The sequence below is a fragment of the Doryrhamphus excisus genome, linkage group LG5 (genome assembly GCF_037039965.1).
Source record: "Doryrhamphus excisus strain RoL-2023G ecotype Guam linkage group LG5, RoL_Dexc_Guam_v1.1, whole genome shotgun sequence".
In the NCBI taxonomy this organism is placed as follows: Eukaryota; Metazoa; Chordata; class Actinopteri; order Syngnathiformes; family Syngnathidae; genus Doryrhamphus; species Doryrhamphus excisus.
In genome coordinates, this window is record NC_136361.1 from 20,279,956 (window position 1) to 20,305,337 (window position 25,382).

At 40.8% G+C, this 25,382-nt stretch overlaps 1 protein-coding gene across 33 annotated transcripts in view; it reads right to left on the reverse strand.

The window, feature by feature from the left end:
* rims2a (regulating synaptic membrane exocytosis 2a) overlaps positions 1-25,382 on the reverse strand; it is a 111,284-nt gene that overhangs the window by 56,551 nt on the left and 29,351 nt on the right. For 28 of the 33 annotated variants that reach the window (XM_078790876.1, XM_078790883.1, XM_078790888.1 and 25 more), the window contains one exon: positions 17,434-17,723. In XM_078790876.1, coding sequence (XP_078647002.1) covers positions 17,434-17,723 — 290 coding nt within the window. Of the gene's footprint in view, positions 1-13,505; positions 14,066-17,433; positions 17,724-24,519; positions 25,006-25,382 lie in introns of those variants that run through there. The other 5 variants (XM_078790903.1, XM_058053529.2, XM_078790905.1 and 2 more) reach the window with 2 other exon arrangements.

The window sequence follows — 25,382 nt, forward strand, 5'->3', positions numbered from 1 at the left end:
CTCACTTGAAATATATGCAGTGTGGGAAATGGTAATGGTAATGGTTTTATTTCATTTAAACATGCATCAGATTACAATTGAATGCATCACATAATCAGTTCACAGTTCCACATGTCCAAAAGGAGTAGGAAGAAGCAAAGCTTATTAAATCCTACCCCTCCATCTGGTACTTTTACAATCAGTAACTGTTACATTTGTTCACTTCCTGCTTTCCTAATAAATAAATTTATTTATTATATAATTTTATAATTAATATTTATTAATATTAAATATTATAAAATATTATAAAATCAAAACTATTTTAAAAATAATTAATTTTAAAATTATTATATTTTATAAATTTTGTTTTTGTCACGTACCGAAGTACGAGGTGATATGACCATACAATAACATAATGGGTACCATAGTAAGTGTCAATATAGTGATATGTATAGCACATCATGACTGGTTCAAGACTCTTCACCCTGTGAAATGTGAAATAACTTGGCAGGGAGGGCATTTTGGCGCCTGGACCGAAGGAGAGAAGCGTCATTTTGTAAGTTAAAAAATAAAATCTGATAAATGTCCCAATGTCATTCAAAGTGACCAAAACAGCATTCCTTTTCCTTTACTATCACTCCTCAAGCTCCATGCTTGGAAGTGCTGCATCAACAACCCATCTCCCTCCTGCCCCTCATGTGATTCCACACATCAGTCAGCTGTCGCTTCCGACATCCCACATTTCTCCTTGCAGCACAAAGCCAACCTCGTGGGAAGGATGAGGCAAGTCGACTACATAGAAAGAGGACAAATGCAGTAACAGAAGTGAAATCATATACAATGTGTCTTTCTTTTTTTTTTTTTTTTTGCTTTGTGTGAAATAAATTGTAGAAGAAGAGTAAGGAAAAAGATGAAGACATCCACTACACACGGTTCATCATAATACATTCACTCTCTCCAAGAGTAGACCAGATCTACATCAAACCAAGTCACTGAAAACCAGCTACATCATCAAAGTGCCAGGCCTGGGAGAAATATATTTGCATTAATATAATGCATAGAATGATGAGGTGGAATAATTCTACCCACCTGGACTTCTAATCTGCCCCCCCCCTACTTTTTTTTCCCCTCTGTTGGCTTGATGCCGAAAATGAATCTGTGTATATAAAACCAAATAAAGTCTATTATAAGAAGACTTCCTGTTGAATTAGTCAGCCTAGCACATCTTCCTGCTCTTGTGATTGGTAATCGATGCTCTTTGCTAAGCGGACTGGTAGCTTGAACAGCGTAGCTGCTTGACCTCCAGCCAGTCCTCGCCATCACATGATGGTATTAATTCTGAAACTGAGCTCTCTTTAAGACCGCCAGTAGATTTTGCAGCAGGGTTATAAATTGTGCTTTCCAGCCACATGCAGTAAGGTGCAGGAAACTGTCGGTGCAGCAGACTGGCGGCGAAAAAGCAGACATTTAACATGGTAAGATATTATCAGATGGACATTTTTCATTTGTTATTTTGATCAGTATAATAGATATACATTGTATTAGTGTAGGCAGGAATAAATGATGACATTTTTGTAAGTGGGCTATGCATTCTTGCTTCTCTTGTCGTGACTAATGATTGATCTTATACAAGACTTGCACATTCAGCGTGCTGATTTTTTTCTTGCGTTATCTTCTTTCAGTGGAGAGCGTGCCAAAGATGTGTTGTTGTCATTAGCCGGGCACGTTCCCTCTCAAGCAAATACAGGCTTTGACATTATTAAAGCTTTGTAGACATGAAATAACACCTCAATAATCACTTTTACAATCCTAATATTGTTTGTTTACATCACATTCCACAGGCTATGGGATTAATGCAGGAACATAACAGATGGTCGCCGCTAGCACCGCAAGATAGCGAGCTAACTAGTTATCTTCTCCATGGCTACCGCTAGCATAGCAAGCGAGCGAGTTAAGTAGTTATATTCTACAATTTACTACTCTAAAGCTAAGAAAGTGTTACCACTTCCACACTGAGTGAGAGGAGAATGATTTTTTTTTTTGCTCGGCTCTGCTGGCTGCATAGTCTCCACGCAGTGTGAAACATCACAGGAAAGGAGTGCTTCATTTGCTCAAAAACGTGATCATACAAAAAACGAGATTTGACGGTCTATAACTATATACAATACAACTTGTTGGGAAAAAAAATTCCCCTCTTCTGGTAGCTTTTTTTCTCGTTCTTTTAATCCTAAGTAAAGAAATGGTTACATTTTGGTCAGTTATGCTATCTAAATCAGGGTGCCCATTACGCAGATCGCATAAACACCATTTGGTAGATGCCATATGAAATCAGTCAGCTTACATTATTCTCCCCTTCTGATTCGCTGCTGCTCCCCCACGGCTAAGAGTACGTGAAGACACGTCCCACATAGATATGCAACTTTCATTATTATTCCTTATTCCGATTCTAACTAAATGCCTATATCAACAACAAAAGTCATTTGTTCACTTGTAGCAGCTCTGTAGTTACATACAAAAAGTGAATTTAATGGTTATATGCTTTGTGTCCTGAACGCCACTTATAGAAATGCGAGTTTTCTATACTTCCGCCTGTGAAACTATTATTTCTTAATTTGTTGGAAATTACGCCCATTGCTCATAAACGCATTATAGTAAGATTCTGCTCACCCCATACGCATCATGTCTGGCAGAGAATAAGAAGATGTAGCAGGAGGGACCACTGTAGCCAACTTAGCCACATTGGAGAATAAACCGGAGATGCTCTGAAAAGCGTGAATCTAACTAGTTTAGAGCGGAAAAGGTATAGATATGAGTGTTGAAGTTAAAGAACCGTGCTAAATGTCTTCCTGGTGAGAGGTTGGGCACAACTTCATCTGGTTAAATATACTGTACATGATCACACAGAGACATTCTGCATTCCATAAACACACCAATCAGTGCATCATGCTGTTCATACTGCGTATAGCCAAGCCTCTGCACTATACTGTACTTTCCGGTAGGTCTCCTTTATAAGACGACACACGGTTAGCATTCTATGTAGGCCAAGCCCCCAAAGAGTATGACATCAAAATTAGATACAGATCAAAACTGGTATGCTGTTCTTTCCTGTTCCTTGCTGCAGAAAAAGGTTAAAGGTGCAAATAATGCATTACTTTCTACCACGCTGAAAAGGCTAACGTGCACAAACAAATCCCTCGCAGTAAACAAAGTCTGACTATATTATACGGTATTTGCTAACGTGAACTTGAGGTACCGTGTGATACGGATTGTTGGGTTGGGTGTCATCTGACAGGGCTGTTGGTACTCAGTAGTTGATCATGAACATTTAGTAAAGTGTAATTGGAGATTTAAAAAGGACATCATTTCCCTGTAACATAACAAGTGCAAAACTGGCAAAAAGACTCCAACGTCATTCAAGAACAACAATGATTAGTACCTAAAATAATAGAGTCTGCTTATGTTTTAATGCTGGCTCAATGTTATACAAGCATGGATTCCTTCGCTTGGAAACAAAGTACCCCACATACTTACCATGCCATATATTTCATGCCTTTTCAAACAGTTGCCCAGAAACTACACAGCCAATTATACAACAACAGCCAAGCATGACTGAGGCATTTTAATGAACATCTAAGATGGCTGAATGGGAGATTGTGACAGTACATGAACCACTGCAAAAAAATAAAAAAAATAAAAAAAAAATCTCTCGGAAGCTGTTGATCAGCTGATGCGTGTTTGGATTCAGTTTCGTCAACAAGCCAAACAAAAAAGTTATATGGCTAATAATTTACAGTTTATATTCATTCATTTTTGGGGGCTGTCAAAAACAAGGACGTTTGCTCCACAACTCAACTGATTGATCAGTCTGTGACGTATTGTGATCCTGGCCTGATTGGCTGGGTGTAAAAATCACATGGTCCTCCGAGTCCAACCTCTCGGGAGAGGTGAGTACATCAGTTGAGCACAAGCAACCAAATATGGTAACATGAACACCCGATGAACGACAACAAAAAACAGACAGATCATAGATCCCCACGCCGCCATGTTTGGCCTCGTCTTTTACTGACTGTGCAGTTTGAACCTGAAGAGGTGATAACTGAGGCTGAACTTGTTGCAAAAAAGCTGTAAATACTGTATTGAGTCTCCTTTAAGAATACAAGTGTACGTTTTTGTGGCTGAATAAACCCTACTTTTGTAGCCTAAGTCATAACATTAGTTAATTCTTCAACAATTTTAACTGTTTATTGCAACTTTCATTTCCTCACGGAATTTTTGTATAAACACCTAAAAATCTCCGGTGCAATTTTTTTGGCAAAACCTCCAGCAAATCAGACTTTTCACAGCAGCAACACTCACAAAAAAAAAAAAAGCCTGCGAAATGCCGGGTGAACTGGATTGCACCCTCTGTCCTTTCTCTCCCCCACATAAACACAGCAACACACCAGCACTGGGTTCTTGCTAAGTATGCATTTTTCATACCAGAAAGCAACCCGCATTTGAAATCCGAGGCATTGATGCTGTCTGGCTCTCTGGCTGTACATGTGGAGAGGTAATGAAAAAAGCTGAGGGGTGAGTCAGGAGGAGGAGGCTTTAATTATTCTTGGAGACCAAAATAACATCTCAGGGGCCGGACAAAGTGAGAAGCCTCTTAAGAAAACAGCCAACAGTCACCCAGGCTGCACTGCTCACACCAATTCCACAGCAAGGTACTAGGAAGTAAGGTTATACAGTACTGTATGTTCAAGGTGAGCAGTGCTCCTTTGTTTATACGGTCGTTGCTGACAAGTGATGATGGCGTTCCGGGGTAACACCGCAAGTTTAAACGCAAAATCTGCCGACTCACTTGATATTTCTAAGACATTTTTGACATTCACAACTAATCCTGCTAATACTCAGAACATTTACCTTTCACACCAAGAGACCTGAGATCGAAAAGTGGAACTACAGGCGACTATTACTGCACAGTAAGTCCTTTGGGTGGGCAATCAAGGTGGGGTATTTCATAAAAGAATGTTGTAAAAATCACTAATGGCGAAACTAATTTATTTAATTATTCTGTAATTAACGTATTCACACCAGAGCAAGTATGCCGTTTTGTTAGGACGGCACAGTGGAGCGTCCCCACAGAGTCGCACAGTCTGGCGGAATCTGACCACAACAGCAGTACAATGCCAACACCATATATTGTACAATATATAGTACAATTTTAGTATGCTGGAAAATACACTCCAAACAACTACATTCACCTTAAATTACGTAACGCAGGGGTCTCAAACTCAATTTACTTGGGGGCCACTGGAGCTAGGGTCTGGGCGAGGCTGGGTCTCATCAGGTTTTCCAAAAAAAAAAAAAAAAACCGCATTTATTAAAAACACAAAAATGAATAAACTTTGCTTTTGTTCCGAAAAGCTCTGACTCGCAAACTAGAGAGCTAGCGGCCTAAACGGTAGCCTTCAAGTTATTTCCTTTAAACTTAAATAGCCAAAAACTTACCACTTCCACATAGATAGGGAGGATAACTATTGACAGTTATTTAACCTTTAACATGAACATTAATCAAACATTAATAATTTTTTCTGGGTACATGATACCATACAGCATCCATATCAAACTTGCGCGGGCCGCACTAACATTAAACTTTCATATTAAGGCGGGGGCCTCCAACTAGTGTCCTGTGGGCCGCGTGTTTGAGACCCCTGACGTAACGTCTTTGAACACCCACCCCGATAACACGGTTTAAAAGTTCAAATGTTCTGCTACTGTGAAAGACAGTACCAAACGGGTTTTTAAACTTGTGTGGTATCTTTTAGTTTGATTGACATTGGGTACATAGTTTTATTATGAATTATGGGTAATTTACACAGAGTGAAACAGTCAACTAAATCTTCCAATAAGCGGTGCTGTAGGTTCCAGAATGTCTGTTCACTTGGCAAGGCCAAGCCCCATTAACTTCTCATAAGTGATCATGATTGACTGCAGATGATAGTGGCATAAAAGGATGTATTTGACGGCACTCATTGTTGGGGCACCAACTTATGGTATACAGTAATCCCTCGATTATCACAGTTAACTGGTTCCAGACATGACGTGATAAGTACATTTCCGTGATGTAGAATTATTTTAGTATATAAGAGCATAGAAAACGTGTTTGCAACCTTTTTACATTATTACTTGAGAGTTTTCACTAAATGCAAAAACGGTTTGCCACAACCCATGGGATTAGCAAAGAGACCTTTTTGCTTGTAGTCAGTGGCATTGACCAGCTGGCGTCTCAATCGATGAGTACACATCCAGACCTTTGAAAACAAGACTCAGACAAAATGGCTGCATGGGTTAATTGTAATTGTAAAGGACAGCATCTGTGACATACGCCTTAAAGCCAGACCCCTGAGAGACGAAATAGCGGTTTTGTATAGTGTCGCCAAATAACCTGATTACTGAGTGAGCTGGAGCCGATCATGACTGACTTTGAGTGAGAAGCAAGGGGGCACCCCGGACTGGTTGCCAATCAATCACAGTCCTTGGATTTCTCTGTTTAGGGCACCCAGTGTTACGTTGTTTTGTGATTACAGTATGTTCACTCATTCATTCATTCATTTACTACCGCTTATCCTCACAAGGGTTGCGGGGGATAGCTGGAGCCTATCCCAGCTGTCTTCAGGCGAGAGGCGGGGTACACCCCGGACTGGTCACCAGCCAATCTCAGGGCACATATAGACAAACAACCATTCACACTCACATTCATACCTATGGACAATTTGGAGTCACCAATTAACCTAGCATGTTTTTGGAATGTGGGAGGAAACCGGAGTACCCAGAGAAAACCCACACATGCACAAAATAGTGGTGTGCCAATAAGCTGAAATCAACATCAGATCATATGTTATACACCAAATGACCAAATGACTGCAGGAGGCTTCATTCGCTATTCTGCATAGAACCAACATGCCCCAAATGCACAGAGTGAACTCTCTTGTCATCCAGCCTGTTTGGTCGAGACAGAAGAGGTAAACAAACATATTGACATGAACATGTCAATATAGAGGCCGACAAAAGTGATCAAGTACCAACATTCACAGTTCACCTAGCATGTTTTTTGGAATGTGGGAGGAAACCGGAGTACCCGGAGAAAACGGGGAGAACATGCAAACTCCACACAGAGATGGCCAAGAGTGGAATTGAACTCGGGTCTCCTAGCTGTGAGGCCAGCGTGCTAACCACTCGGTATGTTCACACATGTATGTATGTGCACACAGTATGTTCAGACTCCCATAAATTAATTAAAAACTGATTTTTTGTCCGTAAACACAATAGATACCAAAGACCTAAATACAGTGAAGAGAATACATTATGTGGTCAGTATTGGCAATCACTTGATAGTTATGACCATCATCTACTCGTAAATAATGATGATTTTTTTTTTTGCAAAACACAAAACTACTGTCGGCCAAACAACGCCACAACAACATGAGCGAGAAACTTGATGAATGCAACACAGTTCAATAAACCAGCAGAAGATAATGCACCACGTTTTTCCCTGATTGGGAAATGTGAATAAACTGAACGTCAACTTCTCCTCTTTTCCAGGCCACCCCGGGAGATCAGATCAACTACTATCCTAAAACCTAATGAGCTAGTAAATACTGAGAATGAAATGAATATTACATGGGGCTTCATTCACGCCGGCCAGCAGACTACAAAAATAATGAAGATGGAAGAAGTGGATACAGGAGGAGACAGTCACTGCAGCTTCATATTCCCTGTTTACTCAGCATCTGCATGGCATGAGTCGGAGGCGCTTGATCAATCCTTGGCTGAGTTCTCTTCCCCGTTTGCATGGCGGAAGAGGCCCAGCGAGACGGCCAAATATCACGAGGGCCGGCTCATTTGCAACCCAAATGAACTGAGCTAATTGTACACGTTCTGGCAGACAGGGGAACCGCACACAGTGCAGTGTTTGCAAAATATGGAGATAATTAATTTCATTGAGCTTGTGAAATACCATCAGTGCTTCAAAAGAGGATTTGAGAACAAGCTAAGGATGAGACGGATGACGATCGCAATGGCGCCGGATAGATGCAGATGTTAGATTAAGCTTTTTGTGATTGTGTTATGACACGGCTTCTTGAAGTGTATTTTTGGTAATTGAATAAATTGGAGCATGAAATAGGTTTTAGGATTTAGGATTATGTGAAAAGCAGCCTCTTACCCATTCATAAAACAATGAAGGCCGGCCCATTGTGTAGAACATATTAGAGGTGGAAATAGTAACAGGATTTCTTTACAAAAGCAGAATTTTTGATACAACCAAGTGGTCTGTCATTATCAAAGGTAATGTACAATCTTTTACTGTATCATTACATCTTACATCTACACATCCAGCAAGGCCCTACACTGTCAGCAGGCAATAACAGCAAAGTCAGACAAAGTTAGAGTCCCTTCAAAATAGTAAATAGCTCCTGACATTGACAAATTGCATCACACACTGAAGCATATGGTTGAAAAAAAAAACACTGTCCATGCAGCTTATCTTCTCTCTACTGTCTAAAATGTCTATATCTACTGTCTATCTGTATGTGAGCAGAAAAAACAAGGATCTGGTCAGTACTGGGTTGCAGACACAAAGTCAAATACATGCTCAGTTCCAAACATAGAAATAGGGTAATGCATGTATTCCTGTCATTAGTCCATTCGGTATAATAACATACGCTACAATAGCCACGTTTACTTGAGGAAATTTTCTCTTGGAATCTTTCTGAAAGCAATGGTATACATGGAAAGGAATATTCCAATCGCGTGTCAACATGCGCCGCTATAATCAACCAGAATAGTCAATGGGGCATGCGCAGTAAAGCGTAAACACCAACATCAAGTTTTTCTTTCACTTGTTGGAATAACTCCATATTGCCAGTTTTTTGTTCGTCTAGTCTTGAAATTTAGTTTCAATCAAAAACAAACTTTCCGCAGCAGTCCAGTGCCGATTGCTCGCCTCCATTTTTTTAAATCGAAGAACATCTCACACTGCATGTTACGTCATATCTCAGCATTCTCTGAAAGAACGCACTCGGGAACAGGAAAAGATAAAGTTCAATCTTGCTAATATTTTATAATTAAGCTCGGCACATGTTTTATATAGATATATATTTTCTTTTTTAATAAAACTGGACTTGTGAATGGCGTATAGAAGGGTTTAGATTCTGTTCCACAGATGGCGCTAATGCACACAAAAGCTTGCCAACTGCCAATAAACAACAGAAGAAGAAAAACACCACAAAGAAGAACGCAGGCTGACAACTTTCCGTTTGAGCGGGTACAAGATACCTCAATCGGATTGGGGAAAGGAATATTCCACCCCTGTGAATCCGATTATATATTCATTCGGATTGGCACTTTTCTTTCGGAATGATGTGTATACAAAGGTTACATTCTTTCCATTTCAGCAAATAACCCGAATGGAATTGGAATATTTGGGTCCATGTATACGTGGCTAATGTTTACAACTTGGGGCAAAGATGAAAGTACACTCTAATACTGAAACTTAAATGTCACTCAACCATTAATGATGCTTTAAGGTTAAAGGTCACATACCGAAATGCACTAACAAATGCCCTTTTGTGGGAATCAGTTTCGCTTCATGGGCATGAAAAGTGTACTCTTGTTTATTCCTTGTCGCTGCCTTGCTCATCCCATTTCACTGTATAGAATGATCTGCCCGGTCAGAACTATACATAATGTACAGTACATCCAGCGGGGTGACATCACGTGTACCTCCGGCTGTGGGACTCTGCTGAGGCAACCTGCAACCAAAGCTGTCAAAGGTAATTTCACCTCCCTTGTGCGGAAACAGGATTGTCGTCCAGCGAAGCAAACCAGTCGTTGAGAACATTAGCCTCTCAGTACACAGCTAACTGCAAGCTACCTATACCATCAACTTTTTTTTTCCTCTCTTTACGTCTTGAGAGATATGATTTTGTGAGAGCAGAGAGACACCGACGGCCTCAACTATATTGATTCACTACTCATCCACTTTCCTCTGCACTGCTATTATTTTATCTTGACCATGCTGCTCTCTTTGGACACTTCTTTTTGCTCACTCTCCAGTGTGCAATCATCAAAACTCCTCTCTTAGACGCCCAAGTAATAAAACAGGACCTCCCTTATTCCTGCATACATCTCCCTTGGTGAAGACAAAGCCAATAAAAGGCTGGTTTAATTACAGTTGTTGAGTGCTGCCAAAACCCGGGTACAACATTACAAGGTTGAGGGCTTGCAGAGAAGGGCAACTGTGAATGATGGGGAGCATGATTTGCACCCAAATTAGAGGTGGCACAAACAAAAATCTGGAAAAAAGTGGCTGGGAAGGGCTGACAATCATGGGTGTATAAGGCATTTAAAGGGAAATTTTGCCCATCATTCACAATGAACACACATTTATTTCCCTTTTCTGTGCATTGAAGTGCAAGAAAACAAGTTAATATGAGCTAGCTAAGAATGGACATCATGGGAAGTACCCATTTTGACGCTAAAAACTCACAACAAAAACAACTAAAACATAACTGACTTAATATTACCCAAGCTACAGCAATATTGTTATTATAGCAGCTAAATAAAAACTATATTTATCTGGCGAACACTCGTCTCAACGTCGCTCACAGACAGAGCAGCCGGAAGAGTGGATTCCAAGCTCTCAATTTTGCTACAAACACTCCACAAGCATGATAACAGCTTGTAAATCGAATGATAAAACTTTGTGGTTGAAGTAGGTGCGTCCTAAAATGTGCATTGTTAGCTAGCTCATACTATGTTGTGGCCTCTTGTTCAAATGCACAGAAAAGGGAAAGATATATGTGTTCATGTTTCACATAAGGCTTGCGGATGAAGGGCAAAATTCCCCCCCAAAAAGTGCAGTTCCCCTTTAAGTCCATGTTGTTACCGGTGTGGTATGACACTGACGGTTCACTGGAACAGAACTGTACTGACGGAAATTCCAACAAGGACTGAATAGCAATTTGAGAGCGACAAACGGTGTATATACATACAACAACAACTTTGTCAAAACTAGCCATGCAAAACTACAGAAAGAAAAAACCACTTCCCCACAACATAACTCAAAAGAGACTCCAAATGGTCCACTGGTTGTTGGGTGTAACCTGCTTCTTGCCTGAAGTCCGCTGAGCTCGTCTCCAGCTCACAAGAAATGGAAGTATGAGAAACATAGCCTTGGTCCAATACGTTGTACCTTTTCATATGTCCAAATTTACTAATAAATGTAGAACACCCGACTGAAAAACGACTAATAGCAAGTGTAAGTGGAAAGTGACAACGACAGTCGCTTCAGTAATGTCAAGAAAAAGGGAGGGTGACAAGTTGAAGTTGCATTGTCTCAACAGTATGTGTGTTAAATGTAGGCAGCACTCCACTCACAACCATTCACATCTTCTGAGAACAGATCCCCACACCCCATTAGGACGTCCGCTGACACACATGCATAATACATGGGAGTTGGATCTAAAAGCAAGCCGCCCATTAGCAGGCATTGCCTAGGCAAGGAAGATACAAAAAGAGAGCGAAAAGGAGGCCGCCTCTGACACAAACAGTCAAGTTCGAACCTTTGGTAGCCTCTGATAATAGCGAATCACTTAAGTTCTGCCGCATGTTATGAGCGAATTCAAGAATTCAAGAAACAATACAAGCAGTTGATGTTTGCTAAATACAAGGATGAAGAGTCTTGAACCAGTCATGATGTGCTATACATATGGTAATGTTTTTATTTCATTTGAACATGCATCAGATTACAATTGAATGCATCACATAATCAGTTCACAGTTCCACATGTCCAAAAGGAGTAGGAAGAAGCAAAGCTTATTAAATCCTACCCCTCCATCTGGTACTTTTACAATCAGTAACTGTTACATTTGTTCACTTCCTGCTTTCCTAATGTAGTTTAAGGTTTGTTTGTTTTTTTAATTAATTTTTTGTCCTTTTCTGAAGTACAAGGTGATATGACCATACAATGACATAATGGGTACCATAGTAACTGTCAATACAGTGATAATATAAAACATAAAAAAAACTTATATTATATTAGGAAAGCAGGAAGTGAACAAATGTAACAAATGTTTTATATTATCACTATATTGACAGTTACTATGGTACCCATTATGTCATTGTATGGTCATATCACCTTGTACTTCAGTACAGGACAAAAAAATGAGAAAAAAAACCTTCAACTACATTAGGAAAGCAGGAAGTGAACAAATGTAACAGTTACTGATTGTTAAAGTACCAGATGGAGGGATAGGATTTAATAAGCTTTGCTTCTTCCTACTCTTTTTGGACATGTGGAACTGTGAACTGATTATGTGATGCATTCAATTGTAATCTGATGCATGTTCAAATGAAATTTACCATTACCATGTTATTGTGTTGTATTGTAATCACAGTTAAAAAAAAAAAAAAACAATTGCTAGCCTAAGGGTCATATAGCCCGCATTTTAAATGGTTGCCAGTTTCACCAGCACACCAACTCTGCTGCATCGGCTGCCCATGCACAGCTCGGGCGTGCTATTAATGTACAGTATATGCACGCATATGCATGTAAACATGACATGGTTCTTCTTTTTCCTCAACTGTAAATGAGGCCAAGCAAGCCTTAAATACAAAACAGGGGAACTTGATGATATATAAGATCACTTCAATTTCCAGAGAAGCTTCAGCTCTTCCAGTTTCTCAGTGTTCTGGTCATGCCATGTGGCAGGGAGCCCGGCAATGCCGTAAATCATTATTGATGCTATGGTGGAGTAGAAGATCACAGTGCGGATGTAGGCTGCATAGGGACATTGTACTCCTTCCTCAATCTGCGTTATGTGTCTAACACTTATGGCAGCTTTGCCAAATGACCAGGCTAATCATACAATGCTAACCACATCCAACTTCTCGACACGCCCTCAGTGTTAGAGTTACATGAAAACTACTGGATAATGAAATTGACATGATAATGGCAGCTGGTGGATGTAAATGTTAACTGTTTTGTGTGGAACCGGATTTGACACTTTAGATCTGGAGTCTGGATTTCTGATCCTCAATACAGGATGCATTTGAGTGTGTGGGTTGATGAGACATGGTGGGTCTGGTGTATTTACTTATTTTCAACTATACACAACCACTCTGTATTTGCCATACACACACACACACACACACACACGCCTGAGCGTACGCGCTGCAGCAGTGTTACGCTGGAACACACACACACACACACACTCAAACACAAGCGCAATAGGTTTCACCTCCTTGTGATCCTAATCCACGAACTAGCTATTATTTGTACTTGGAGCATGCAGCATAGGGTGATTTTAGATCTGCAGCAGCCTGACTTCTCCACCGGAGGTTGTTATTACGGGGGGGGGGGGCATGGCTGCAGATCAATAAACGCAACAATCCTCCCACCACCAATACTCGTTTGACACCAGCGACGGGGAAGCCCTTCCTCATAAATTAGGGCCCGTCTTTGCAAAGGAAGCACTCACCCTATGTTGCTCAGAGCCTGCTCCAGCAGCTCAGTCTGCAAGATGTTCTGAGGCGCAGTGAAAGCCCCATTAAAATGGGATAGAACCGAGCTACAGAACTGACGCAATGTCTCAAACTGCATTTTCACCCTCTGCTTTCTGTCGCTTTATGCTCAGCGGCTCCCCTCTTAGCGGGCTTTCTTTCAGCCACAATATATCCCGGAACCTCCGTCGCCCCCGTCACACATTCTTCGCCGCGGTGTGCGTTGATTATTATCCCCCGGGGCGCATTAAACGCGACTACGACGCCGATCCAGTTCCATATTTCTCCTGCAGCTCCTGGCCAAAACGTGTCTTCAGATGATTCCGGATGGGATCTTTTGGTCATAATTCTTCGGACGTGAGGCAAGAGCGCGGTGCCGGTGCCGGTAAGGCGTCGTTTAACCCCCTGGTGTCGGCAAAAATGTGCTCTCGGGGGGCTGCGATAGGCGAGTGGCCGCCCGGAAGGCAGAGGCGGAGATGCATCCTACACCGCGGCCAACACCGGGAGCGGCATCTCCTGCCGTACATCAGCTGCTCCGCCTCGCATAAGACCTATGAGCGGCACGCGCGGGCACACGCACGCACGCGCGTGCACGCGGACGTTGCTGCTGCTGCTGCACTGGGATGCGTCCACGCTTTGTCATATCGCTCACAGATAGATCCGCTAAAAAGGCATTGCTGTCGTCAGGGGTTTTCCTTGTCTGGCCTGGTGGGGTGGGTGGGGGGTGGTGGGGGGTTCGCGCAATCCGCTCATCTTTACAACACAGGAGCGTCGATTCCAGGGGTGGGGGGCACTGGGGGGGTCTCTAAAAGGGACGCCTTCCATCTAATTGACATGTTATTTATCACCTGTCCATCTTGCAAAACGATGATATGCTATTTTAAAAGGCAGTGTGCACACAATAAGTAGTACACAAAGATACTTTACAATAGATATTTATGTGATGTAGTGACTTTGAAATACACAGTATGCATGCATACTGAAAAATGAAAGGATGCAGGGGTTATTTTGATATTTTTAATTTTGTAAACAAGCTAAAGGCAACCCATTAGATATGCTAAGATGTGTTTTGGAAGGAAAACAGACTGCCAGCACTGACTTATAAGTGATAACGTGTATTTATATCATTATTAGTGTTAGTATTAGTATTATTAGTATTAACATTTCAATATGTTCTCATTACATAGTACATTTTTGCTGGTGTTTATGTCTAAGTAAATTGCTTAATTGTATTTTTTTAAGGTGCCGCTAGCCAATAAGCAACAACCTGCAGGCGAGAAATGGCCCCAGGGCCGCACTTTGGAAAAGCCTGGTCTAAGCAGTGTAACGTTTACATATATTTGTTCAATAAAATCCTTCTCGGGCTGTACAGTGGTCGAGTGGTTAGCACGCAGACCTCACAGCTAGGAGACCCGAGTTCAATTCCAACCTCGGCCATCTCTTGTATGTTCTCCCCGTGTATGCGTGGGTTTTCTCCGGGTAATCCGGTTTCCTCCCACATTCCATAAACATGCTAGGTTAATTGGCGAATCCAAATTGTCCATAGGTATGAATGTAGGTGTGCCCCGCCTCTCGCCCGAAGACAGCTGGGATTGGCTCCAGCACCCCCGTGACCCTTGTGAGGAGAAAATCCTTCTCCTTAGACCAAAATAAAAGAGAAAACAGAATCGGAATCCATCCAGCAAAGGGAAAAGTAGGATAATGTTAACCAGTTTACTGCAACATATCATGTTTTTATTAAATATTGTATTTCCACTCCATAAAATAATTCCTGTCACACAATAAACACAAGAAGTAAAATGGTGTAACAATAAATACAATGAAACTTTTCACTCTAATAACCTGTGAGCCAAAATGGGTCTAAACAATAAATAAAAGCATCCCGTCTCCCTTTGGGAGAAGAAAGAGTAAAGGAGCCACCATGTGGAAGTTAACTGCCTGACATGTCACCGACATTGAGAGATATGAAATCAAATGAAATTGTGCCTGCAAGCACAGCATGTTTCTCTCATGGGTGCATTTAGACTATTTTCGGACTACCAGAGAACTGTTCTAAAAACCTCTGGTTATAGTAATACTAATACACTGAATGAAAAGCTGCCATGGTGAGGAGAAGGAACATTTGTGTGGGGAAGTATTTACTCGGCGGACCACTCAATCGCAGCACAAAATCAGTATAAACACTAAACCGCCAAATAGAGAATATACACCGGCGAAAGTTGGCGGAATCTCGCAGCGTGAATGGAAAGTAGCGGGGTTAGCTTAGTTTAGCACGCTCGTGTGGTTTTACCTGATGCCGACATCATAACTGGTTTTCATTCACATTCCCAGCAAACACAGGACACATTACCGACTTTATGATGGCCTATAATGCTTTTATATCATGATACATCCCATAATATCCCGTGCTAAGATCCATATCGCTCATTTGCATACTAACAGTGATTTGATGTTTACTGAGGGAAGGAAGGCGAGGCTGTGAAGACATGCAGCACTGACATGGAGATGAGGCATGAATGGTGTTGCTTTTTCTGGAGTTTTTTTTTTGGGGGGGGCTATTTATTTAGGGGGTTGTTGCCCCCGACCCATTGTTGAGCCATCCCGGTTTATAACACGTTTGGATCCAACCCCTCCTGCCAGTTTACAGTTGTTCTGCTCAGCTTCAGAACCCTCTCTCTTCGATTGCCATTATTCACTCGCAACAGAAGCTAACAAACTAAATGCTAAAAAGCTGAATCCAGGTTTAAGACCTAACATATTTACATTTAAAAAGGTATAGGTACTCACTACTAATGAATAAAAATATAAACAACAGATAGAATCAGCGTACACAACTGTGGTGTGTTCAAGGAGTGCAAACTGACAATGCTTGATTATCAGCGAAGCATAAAAACATGCATTCATTCATTTTCTAAAGCTTATCCTCTCGAGGGTCGCAGGGGTGGTGGAGCCTATCCCAGCTGTCTTCGGGCAAGTGGCGGGGTACACCCTGGACTGGTTGCCAGCCAATCAGAGGGCACATATAGACAAACAACCATTCACACTCACATTCATACCTATGGACAATTTGGAGTCGCCAATTAAACATTATGCATGTTTTTAGAATGTGGGAGGAAACCGGAGTAGCCGGACACGCAAACTCCACACAGAGATGGCCGTTAGGTCTCTGCGCTAACCACTCGATCACCGTGCAGCCAAGACATAAATGCGTAAAAATATAATAAAATAAAAATTAAAAAAAATCAAACAGGTAAGGATATTTCAACCTTATTTTACATCCCGACTGAGGATTTCAATCCAATACATTCGGTTGCAAACAGAGATTTGGCAAGTTTCTCTTTTTCATACCATGTTGTTTATTTTATGTGCACTTTTCTGATGTGTGATATGCCCGCTTGCTGACAGCCACCGTGTTTCGCTTTTGTTCATCTTGCTTTCTGTGTCACTCCATAAATAAATCAAGTTTAAACACAATATTCTGTCTAGTCCTGTTTGTATTCTCTACCTCAAACATTAAATCTGAAATGCAGTGCATTGCCTCATATGGCAAACACTATCGAAACATCTTGCTTTCTGAACAATTCACATTGACAATAACTGTCAGTAGACCACCTTACATACTGTAGCTGTTTTTTGGTGTGTGTGTGGGTGGATGATAGTGAAAGAATTGCTGAGTTAGTGCCCAATACGGTATCTGTGGCTCCTTTATTGGCCTCATGGGCTCTGGGTACAAGCTCAGACACACCTTGAATCATCGATCGGCGCCTACCAATACAACAGTCACACATATTTGCGTTGTTATTCTGTTTAAAGTAAAAGCAACCCTCTAATAACTCATCTGAAACACCCAGAATATATTTTACATATCCCAACATCTGTCAAATACATTTCAAACACAAAACTGACCTGTCAACGGGTACGTCACCGTGTCCGGAGTACCTCAGCGACCCATTGTCGAGGGACACCTGTCTGGGCAGCAGCCCGCCGTGACGTCTGCTTCTGTCTGACGCTGGTGTCAAGTCCCCTGAGGCTCCCTGGTAAGGGTACAGCGACGGGTCCTGCAGTTTGGCCTTCTTCCCCTGCGGCCCGCCTTCAAACACACGCCGCACCTGACCAGGCACCGAGCCATAAAACCATGCCCCAGATTTGGTGAGGATTTCTTGTTGTTTTCGGCACAAGTTGCATACCCACATCACCTACGGGGAAGAGAAAGAGAAATATTAGCAGGGAGAAGGTGGATCTTACTTGGTAGTATCTATGATGGGCTGCAATGGAATGATGTGTAAATGTATGCTAGTATGTCAAGTAATGCGTACCACTGTTGAGGGGTGAAAATATATACAAATCCAAAATATCTTCTTCCGAGTAATAATAATAATAATATGTGACTAATTAGTTATGAAATGTATGATTGGCATTTTCACCCCCACAGAAACAAAATTCAAGTACTTACAAATAGTCTTGATGAGGTGAAGGATGATACATTGTACACATGCAGCAGCCTGGATAGAGTATAATTCTACTTGTTTTTTTTTAAATCTCATTCATTAGGATGTATGATAGTACATTATACTGCGTTTTTTTTGGTTCACAGCATCCGCAAAGAGCCCACATAAGACAAAGCTAAGAATGCAGGTAATGAGAAACACATATTCCGCCTGTAAAGCCGACTCTCATTTGCATATAATGTGATGTGCATATTAACCAAGCTACAGTGAAAATGCTATTATTATTATTATTATTATTATTATTAACACAATTACACCAATCAAACTACATTTTTGGCATCACAATGTGCTCCAAAAACCTAAGGCGACTAATGAAGGGTAGCGCTACATATTGAAGTTGCTATTTTTTTTAAATTATATAATGAATGAAGCATTTTAAGGGCGTCTGCACGGTTTTTAATCGCTAAAATACGTGTTTTGGTAACAATGTTAGTTTTGGGAGCGGCCTTTCTAGGCAGCATAGGTGTGTCCCATTACGTGTAGCAATGAGCTATCTCTTTTTATCTCTTTTTATATCTTTAGAACACACAGAAAATTCATTTCTCATATAAGGATTGTGGATAATGGACAAAATTCCCCCCCCAAAAAAGGGGGCCCGTTTTCCTTTAATGAGGGAACAGTATGTAGGGGTGGCATGTAAGGTAATCTCAGTTAATGATCTTTAGTACAACAAAAAAGTCGGAAAAAAAGAGAAGCAGCATGTTCCTTTTGTTAAGCGCTCCAAGGACCGGAGAGATGGAGGTTTTTACTGCTCTGTGAAGTCGTGCTTTTATCTGCTCTACTCTGCAGCCGCAGCAGCCAGCTCACCACATTGGCCTCATAAATTCAGGAACAGACAGCAGCCCTGATCACTATGCACACACACACACACACACACACACACACACACAAGCACTCACAGGAAAGGTCAATACCTCCTGGTACAGTGTAAAGTGACAGAATGACACACTGGTCTGGTCCCGGTGACCACATCTGGCCCATTAACATCCAGCACATTCACTTATTTTGAAGCGTGTCTGTGTAGATGAGGAACTTGCCAAATTATCGACAGGCCAGGCGGCCGACAGACGAGCCAACACCTTTAGCGTCCCCTCCCTGGCAACCAAACTCCCGGCCTTAAAAGTCTCCGTGCTGAGTCAGTGCATTACTGCAGTTGGTAAGAACAGGACTTAAATGTTTCCTCTCCTGCTATCAAAGCGCCCTTGAATCAAACACGAATGGACTCATCTGTGGGGATTTTATCAGTTTTAGCTCATTGGGTGACACCAGCTCCGTTCATTAAAAATAAAAACCTAATAACAAGCAGAAACAATGCAAGCAGTTGATGTTTGCAAGGATGAAGAGTCTTGAACCAGTCATGATGTGCTATACATATCATATTGACAGTTACTATGGTACCCATTATGGCATTGTATGGTCATATCACCTCGTACTTCAGTACAGAAGAAAAAAATGAAAAAAAAACCTTAAACTATATTAGGAAAGCAGGAAGTGAACAAATGCCAAGTTATTTCACATTTCACAGGATGAAGAGTTTTGAACCAGTCATGATGTGCTATACATATCACTATATTGACACTTACTATGGTACCCATTATGTCATTGGATGGTCATATCACCTCGTACTTCGGTACGTGACAAAAACAAAATTTATAAAATATAATAATTTTTAAATTAATTATATTTATAATTTTTTATTTTATAATATTTTATAATATTTAATATTAATATTATAAAAAATATATAATAAATAAATTAATTAAAAAGAAATAAAAATAAACTTAAACTATATTAGGAAAGCAGGAAGTGAACAAATGTAACAGTTACTGATTGTAAACGTACCAGATGGAGGGGTAGGATTTAATAAGCTTTGCTTCTTCCTACTCCTTTTGGACATGTGGAACTGTGAACTGATTATGTGACGCACTCAATTGTAATCTGATGCATGTTCAAATGAAATAAAACCATTACCATAATACAGTGGAACAGTACGGTTAGCGTACAATATGACATTGTATGTAATTAGTTCATATGTTACCTTTGTAGCCACATTCTACTCAAATGTACCCTCTCCTCCAACAATTGAGTGTGAAACACAACACAAAGTAATTCATCCTCTTAAAATAACGTCATCGGACACGGACTTGGCAGCAGAGCAGGTAGGATACTGTATCTGTGTAATGTAATAACGTACTGTACTAAATGTCCGAATATTTCTAGCTGACACAGCAGCGCTACAGATCTCTGTTGTGACATTAACAAGCGGTCGTTTCTGATTGGTCAGAGACACTCACTTAATATGAAAAAGCTTTTTAAAATTGGAAATTGACAATTAGGATGAATCGGTTAGATTTAAGAACTGATTGGACGAAGGCGAGAAGGTGAAGAGAGAGTTGCCGGCAAAGGAAGAATGCGTCCTTACTTCAAGCTGACACATACTGTAAAGGGTGTGGCTGCCATCTATAATGATGAACTATTACATATTCTAAAGTCAGCCACTTGGACACTCGCAGGCATGATGTAGCAGCCTCTGTGATATTGACACATGAGGCATTTATGTCCAGCTATCAATGTTACAGATGGCCGATAACTGTACTGACACACAATGGAAGCGGAGAGGCTACAAATTGTGCTTTATGCGTCCCAGTGGAGTGTAGTCAGTGAGGCCATGAATGTCTCTTTAACCGGGGTCATGAGAGAGCTCTTCCGTCAAACGTTAGTCATTGGCTAAGACCCACAAGAAAGTGGGCCCGGTTTTCTATTTCTGCTGAACAACTGTTTCAATTTTTGCAAAACACGTTGAAACTGAGCAGAATAAGCGAGAACATTAACTGGAATGGGGTCATCTGTCAAAGAAAATAATTATTCTAATGTGTTAGAATGATTAAATTTTTTTTCAGCCATTGCAATACTGACACGTCAACCATATTCAGATATAATAGAACCTTGGTTAGTGTCATTAATCATCCCACCAAAATGGATGTTAACCGAATCAACTTTTCCTATAATGGAAATCCAATTAATCCTTTCCAGAAAGCCAAACATGTTCAAACAAAATACATTTTTATGGTTTATACATACAGAAAATATGTGAACTACATATAACTGATGAACTTTTCAGGTTACTTTTACTTTTGGCGACTTGATCCTTGATTCTTCCTGGAATCAGGAAGGTGATGGTGGTTAATTTATCCCTTTCGTTCACCATTAACATCCATTTAGAATTGTTTTATTATGTAAAACTATAATTGTAAAAGTATATAAAAAAAAAACAATACTGACACGCCACCTACATTCAGATACAGTGGAACCTTGGTTAGTGTCATTAATTCATTCCACCAAAATGGATGTTAACCAAATCAACTTTTCCCAAATTGGAAATCCAATTATTCCTTTTCCAGAAAGCCAAACATGTCCAAACAAAATACATTTTTATGGTTTTATACACGGAGAAAACAATGTGAACTACATATAAATGATGAACTTTTCAGGTTACTTTTACTTTTGACGACTTGATCCTTGATTCTTCCTAGAATCAGGAAGGTGACAGTGGTTAATTACCTTTCGTTCATCATTAACATCCATTTAGAATTGTTTTATTATGTAAAACTATAATTTAAAAGGATAAAAAGTGTTTTTTGTTCACATTTTGAGAGTCAACTGCTGAGCTAACTAATAGAATGCTAACAAGGAAGGATGTTTTATGATTATTAAAAAAAAGTACATTAAGAACACAGTTGTACTCATGCAATGTTTTATAGGAAAAGTGCACTTTTTAAAAATTTTGTTCATCATCCACAATCCTTATATGAGACATGAACACATGTCTCTCTCTTTTTCTTGTATTCTAAAGATATAAAAACAGCTAAAAAAGGAAGTTAAGAATGCACATAATGGGATGCCTATAAAGCCTTTTGGAAAAAAACCTCCAAAAAAGCTACAACGACATTGTCATTATTACTGTTATGAACACAGACCAGAAACTGTGCATTGTGACCCACAATCCATAGGGAGCGGCCCATTTTGCGCAAGGGAGTGCATTCTTGGCAAATGCGCTTTGAATGGAGCATCATGTCAGCCTGAGTCTGTGTCATCACTTACGGAATAAAATCGCACAATTCACTCCTAACAGTCACAGAGAGCTCCAAGTCCTAACCAGAATAGACTCATAATGGGGGACCAGTCTTAACTGAAAAGTCCAGGTGCATCTTTTTGTCCCAGTTCACATGTACTGTAGAAACAGACAACCAATTGACAATGTCAGTGGGTGGGGACTGAACAGAAGTCAGGCAACCACGAGATCATCAGCGACCTCTAATTAGAAGTAATGGGTGACAACAGGGGGCCGCCCATAGGTATGAATGGGAGTTTAAATGGTTGTTTGTCTGATTGAACAGTTTGATGGATTTCGGTTTGACGGACCTGTGACACTAATGAGGACAATGAATGAATGAATGAATGGCAGGAGTATTGATGCTTTCATAAAGAGAAATGTTGAAGTAAATCCAATAAATGATTAGCTCCATTACTGAAATATTTGTTTTACCTCAGCCTTCAGAAAAAAATACCCTGTATTTCATTCATTCATTTTCTACTGCTTTTCCTCACGAGGGTTGTGAGGGTGCTGGAGCCTATCCCAGAGGCGGGGTACACCCTGGACTGGTCGCCAGCCAATCACAGGGCACATATAGACAAACAACCATTCACACTCACATTCATACCTATGGACAATTTGGAGTCGCCAATTAACCTAGCATGTTTTTGGAATGTGGGAGGAAACCGGAATACCCGGAGAAAACCCACGCATGCACGGAGAGAACATGCAAACTCCACACAGAGAGTCAGAGGGTGGAATTGAACCCTAGTCTGCATGCTAACCACTCGACCGCCGTGCCACCCTACCTTGTATTTACTTCTGAAAATGTATTTCTTAAATTTAGTTGCGACTATTCATGTTCATAATCAATCATTAATGTGAACAGAGAAGGTCAGCGCAACACAATAGTAACATAAGAAGAAAAATATCATTGCTTCAACTCCCTAAATGCTATAAACAATGTATGGAATGAATGTTAAAAGCCAGTCACATTGTTCCATGTGCATTGTGGATGTGCATGGAAGCAAACATATGGAAATGACATCACTGCCCCAATACTAATGGATCTGACTGTATATAGACACACATGCACACACACTTCCCTTCATCTTAACTCTTCACAGTTGAGTGCAGGAAGGGGGGTTGGGGGCTGCAGCCCTCAGGCAGGGCCATTTCTCCTTGTGTTTGCACATTTCATAGTCATTGAACCTGCAGCTAAAAATAGAAAGCTAAAAACCAAGCACTACCGCACGTACCAACCGCTACAATATGTACAGTATACCCGGCTAAATGAGCTATGAGGGATTTACTGATGCACAAAGACGCATTAAATAATGACTTTTTGCCTCTGCTGTGGTTCAGGTTGTAATAGGTCATACCAGCCATATATCAGATACTGTATATGTACAGTATATGTGTGGTATATGTGTGTCAAGAACAAATAAAGCAATACTAGCTAAGCTGAGGGACAGACCAGCCATGTGGATGCAGTTTTCACTCCACTCTATTACAAACTTAACATGCGAAATAATAACAATCATAAACGACAAAGAACTGTGAGATGGGACGTGCTGCAATATTGATGGGGCAGCAAATGAGCTGTCATCGAGATCATATTGCCTTGCTTATATCTCTCCTTCACCTGGACTAAGGTGAGGTGAACTACTCATTAAAGACTAATTGTTCAGGGAGTGGAGCCTTCCTCGGAACATCCGCGACTGGATCAGGTCCAGATGAAGCTGCAGTCATTAGTAAGGATAGTAGCTAATTCACTATAGAAAAAAATATATATCGCCACAGTCGGTGGGACTGCAGTCATTTAACAGTGCATGGTCAGTCGATGAATGATGAATTTAAATTAGCAACATTGTACAGATTATATCTATACTGTTGTTTTTATTGTTGTTGCTCCACTGTCACAAGGCTTTCGGGCCACTTTCAAGCGCACAACAAATTACATGACATTTTAGTTGTGATTCACTGCATGTGCGGATGACGAAAATAAGGCAAGCTGCTACATTCACATGCTCCAATACTGGCTGCACGTGGTGAATTACATTTTAATGAGCTTCTAATTTTAGTGTGTGCGCCAGCAATAATAATAGACTTCATAAATATTTATGTTCCCTGTTTGAAGCTCAGAGACATGGGAACAGAGAGGGAAAATACTAGAATAAATCTGCAAATATATTGTACGTTTATTGGTGAATATGCGGCTTAGACACACACATTCATTTTCATGGTCAGGCTTTGCTGTCTGCACATAGTGAGAGTTTCAAGCATGATAAAAGATAAATCATAAACTGTTTTCAAAAAGGTACACGCAGCCGTGCGATGCATCGATTTCAGAACACAACATATTAAGAGAGATTGGACAATTCGGCTTACCCATGGCACCGCTGAGAAAACAGTTCAGTCACTCCACAAGACGGTGACGGCTGTCTGCAGCTCTCCTAACAACTAAAGCAACCATCCGACCTTCAGCACCACAGACAGCTCCAAGTTCAGACAACAGCTGCTGGGAACACCGTGAAGGTTACACCGAAGACTTCACTGTCCACATTCGCTCCGATCCCACCAACAAAAAACGCAGTCTCTGCCCTAGTTTCTATCATGCAATAGCAGAATCCAAATATGGAAGGTCGTTGAGGGAAATGACTGATTTTTCAGTTTGAAATCCTTCCAGCCGATCCGAGCGGACTGTTAGAAGCTCGAGGAGATACATGCAAATCAAGCGACAACCTGACAAATGAGGTTAAGCATCCCACCACCACTGCATTAGTTCATCCACGACACGGTCAGACTGCCTTTTACATCAGCGAGCTTCATTTCTATGCGACAGCTCCCTCGGTCCAATAATAAGACGGAGACACACGCAGCAGCGCCAAATCTAGAGCAGAAATATTTATGTGTTGTCGTTAAGGACACTTTGTCATTTCCTGTGTGCTGTGCCCACTCTTGTTGGCACTGTCATCATCGTGCATTTGTCGTCATACTGTAACTGCAGCAGGATGAAGTCATGGACTAAATCATGATGTGAACTTACAGGAATGATGCTGCGGTCACAGAAAGTAACAAAAATAATCATTTTAGTATTATTTTATTCCTGCACATCAATCAGGACAGCTGACAATCATTTCCGACAGACACACAATCCTTTTCTCCTGAATATTGAATTAATTTTTCCTTAATATTGACAAGTACAGACCACCAAAAATGTGATTCCATGACAGAGGCTATGTTGTTTATCC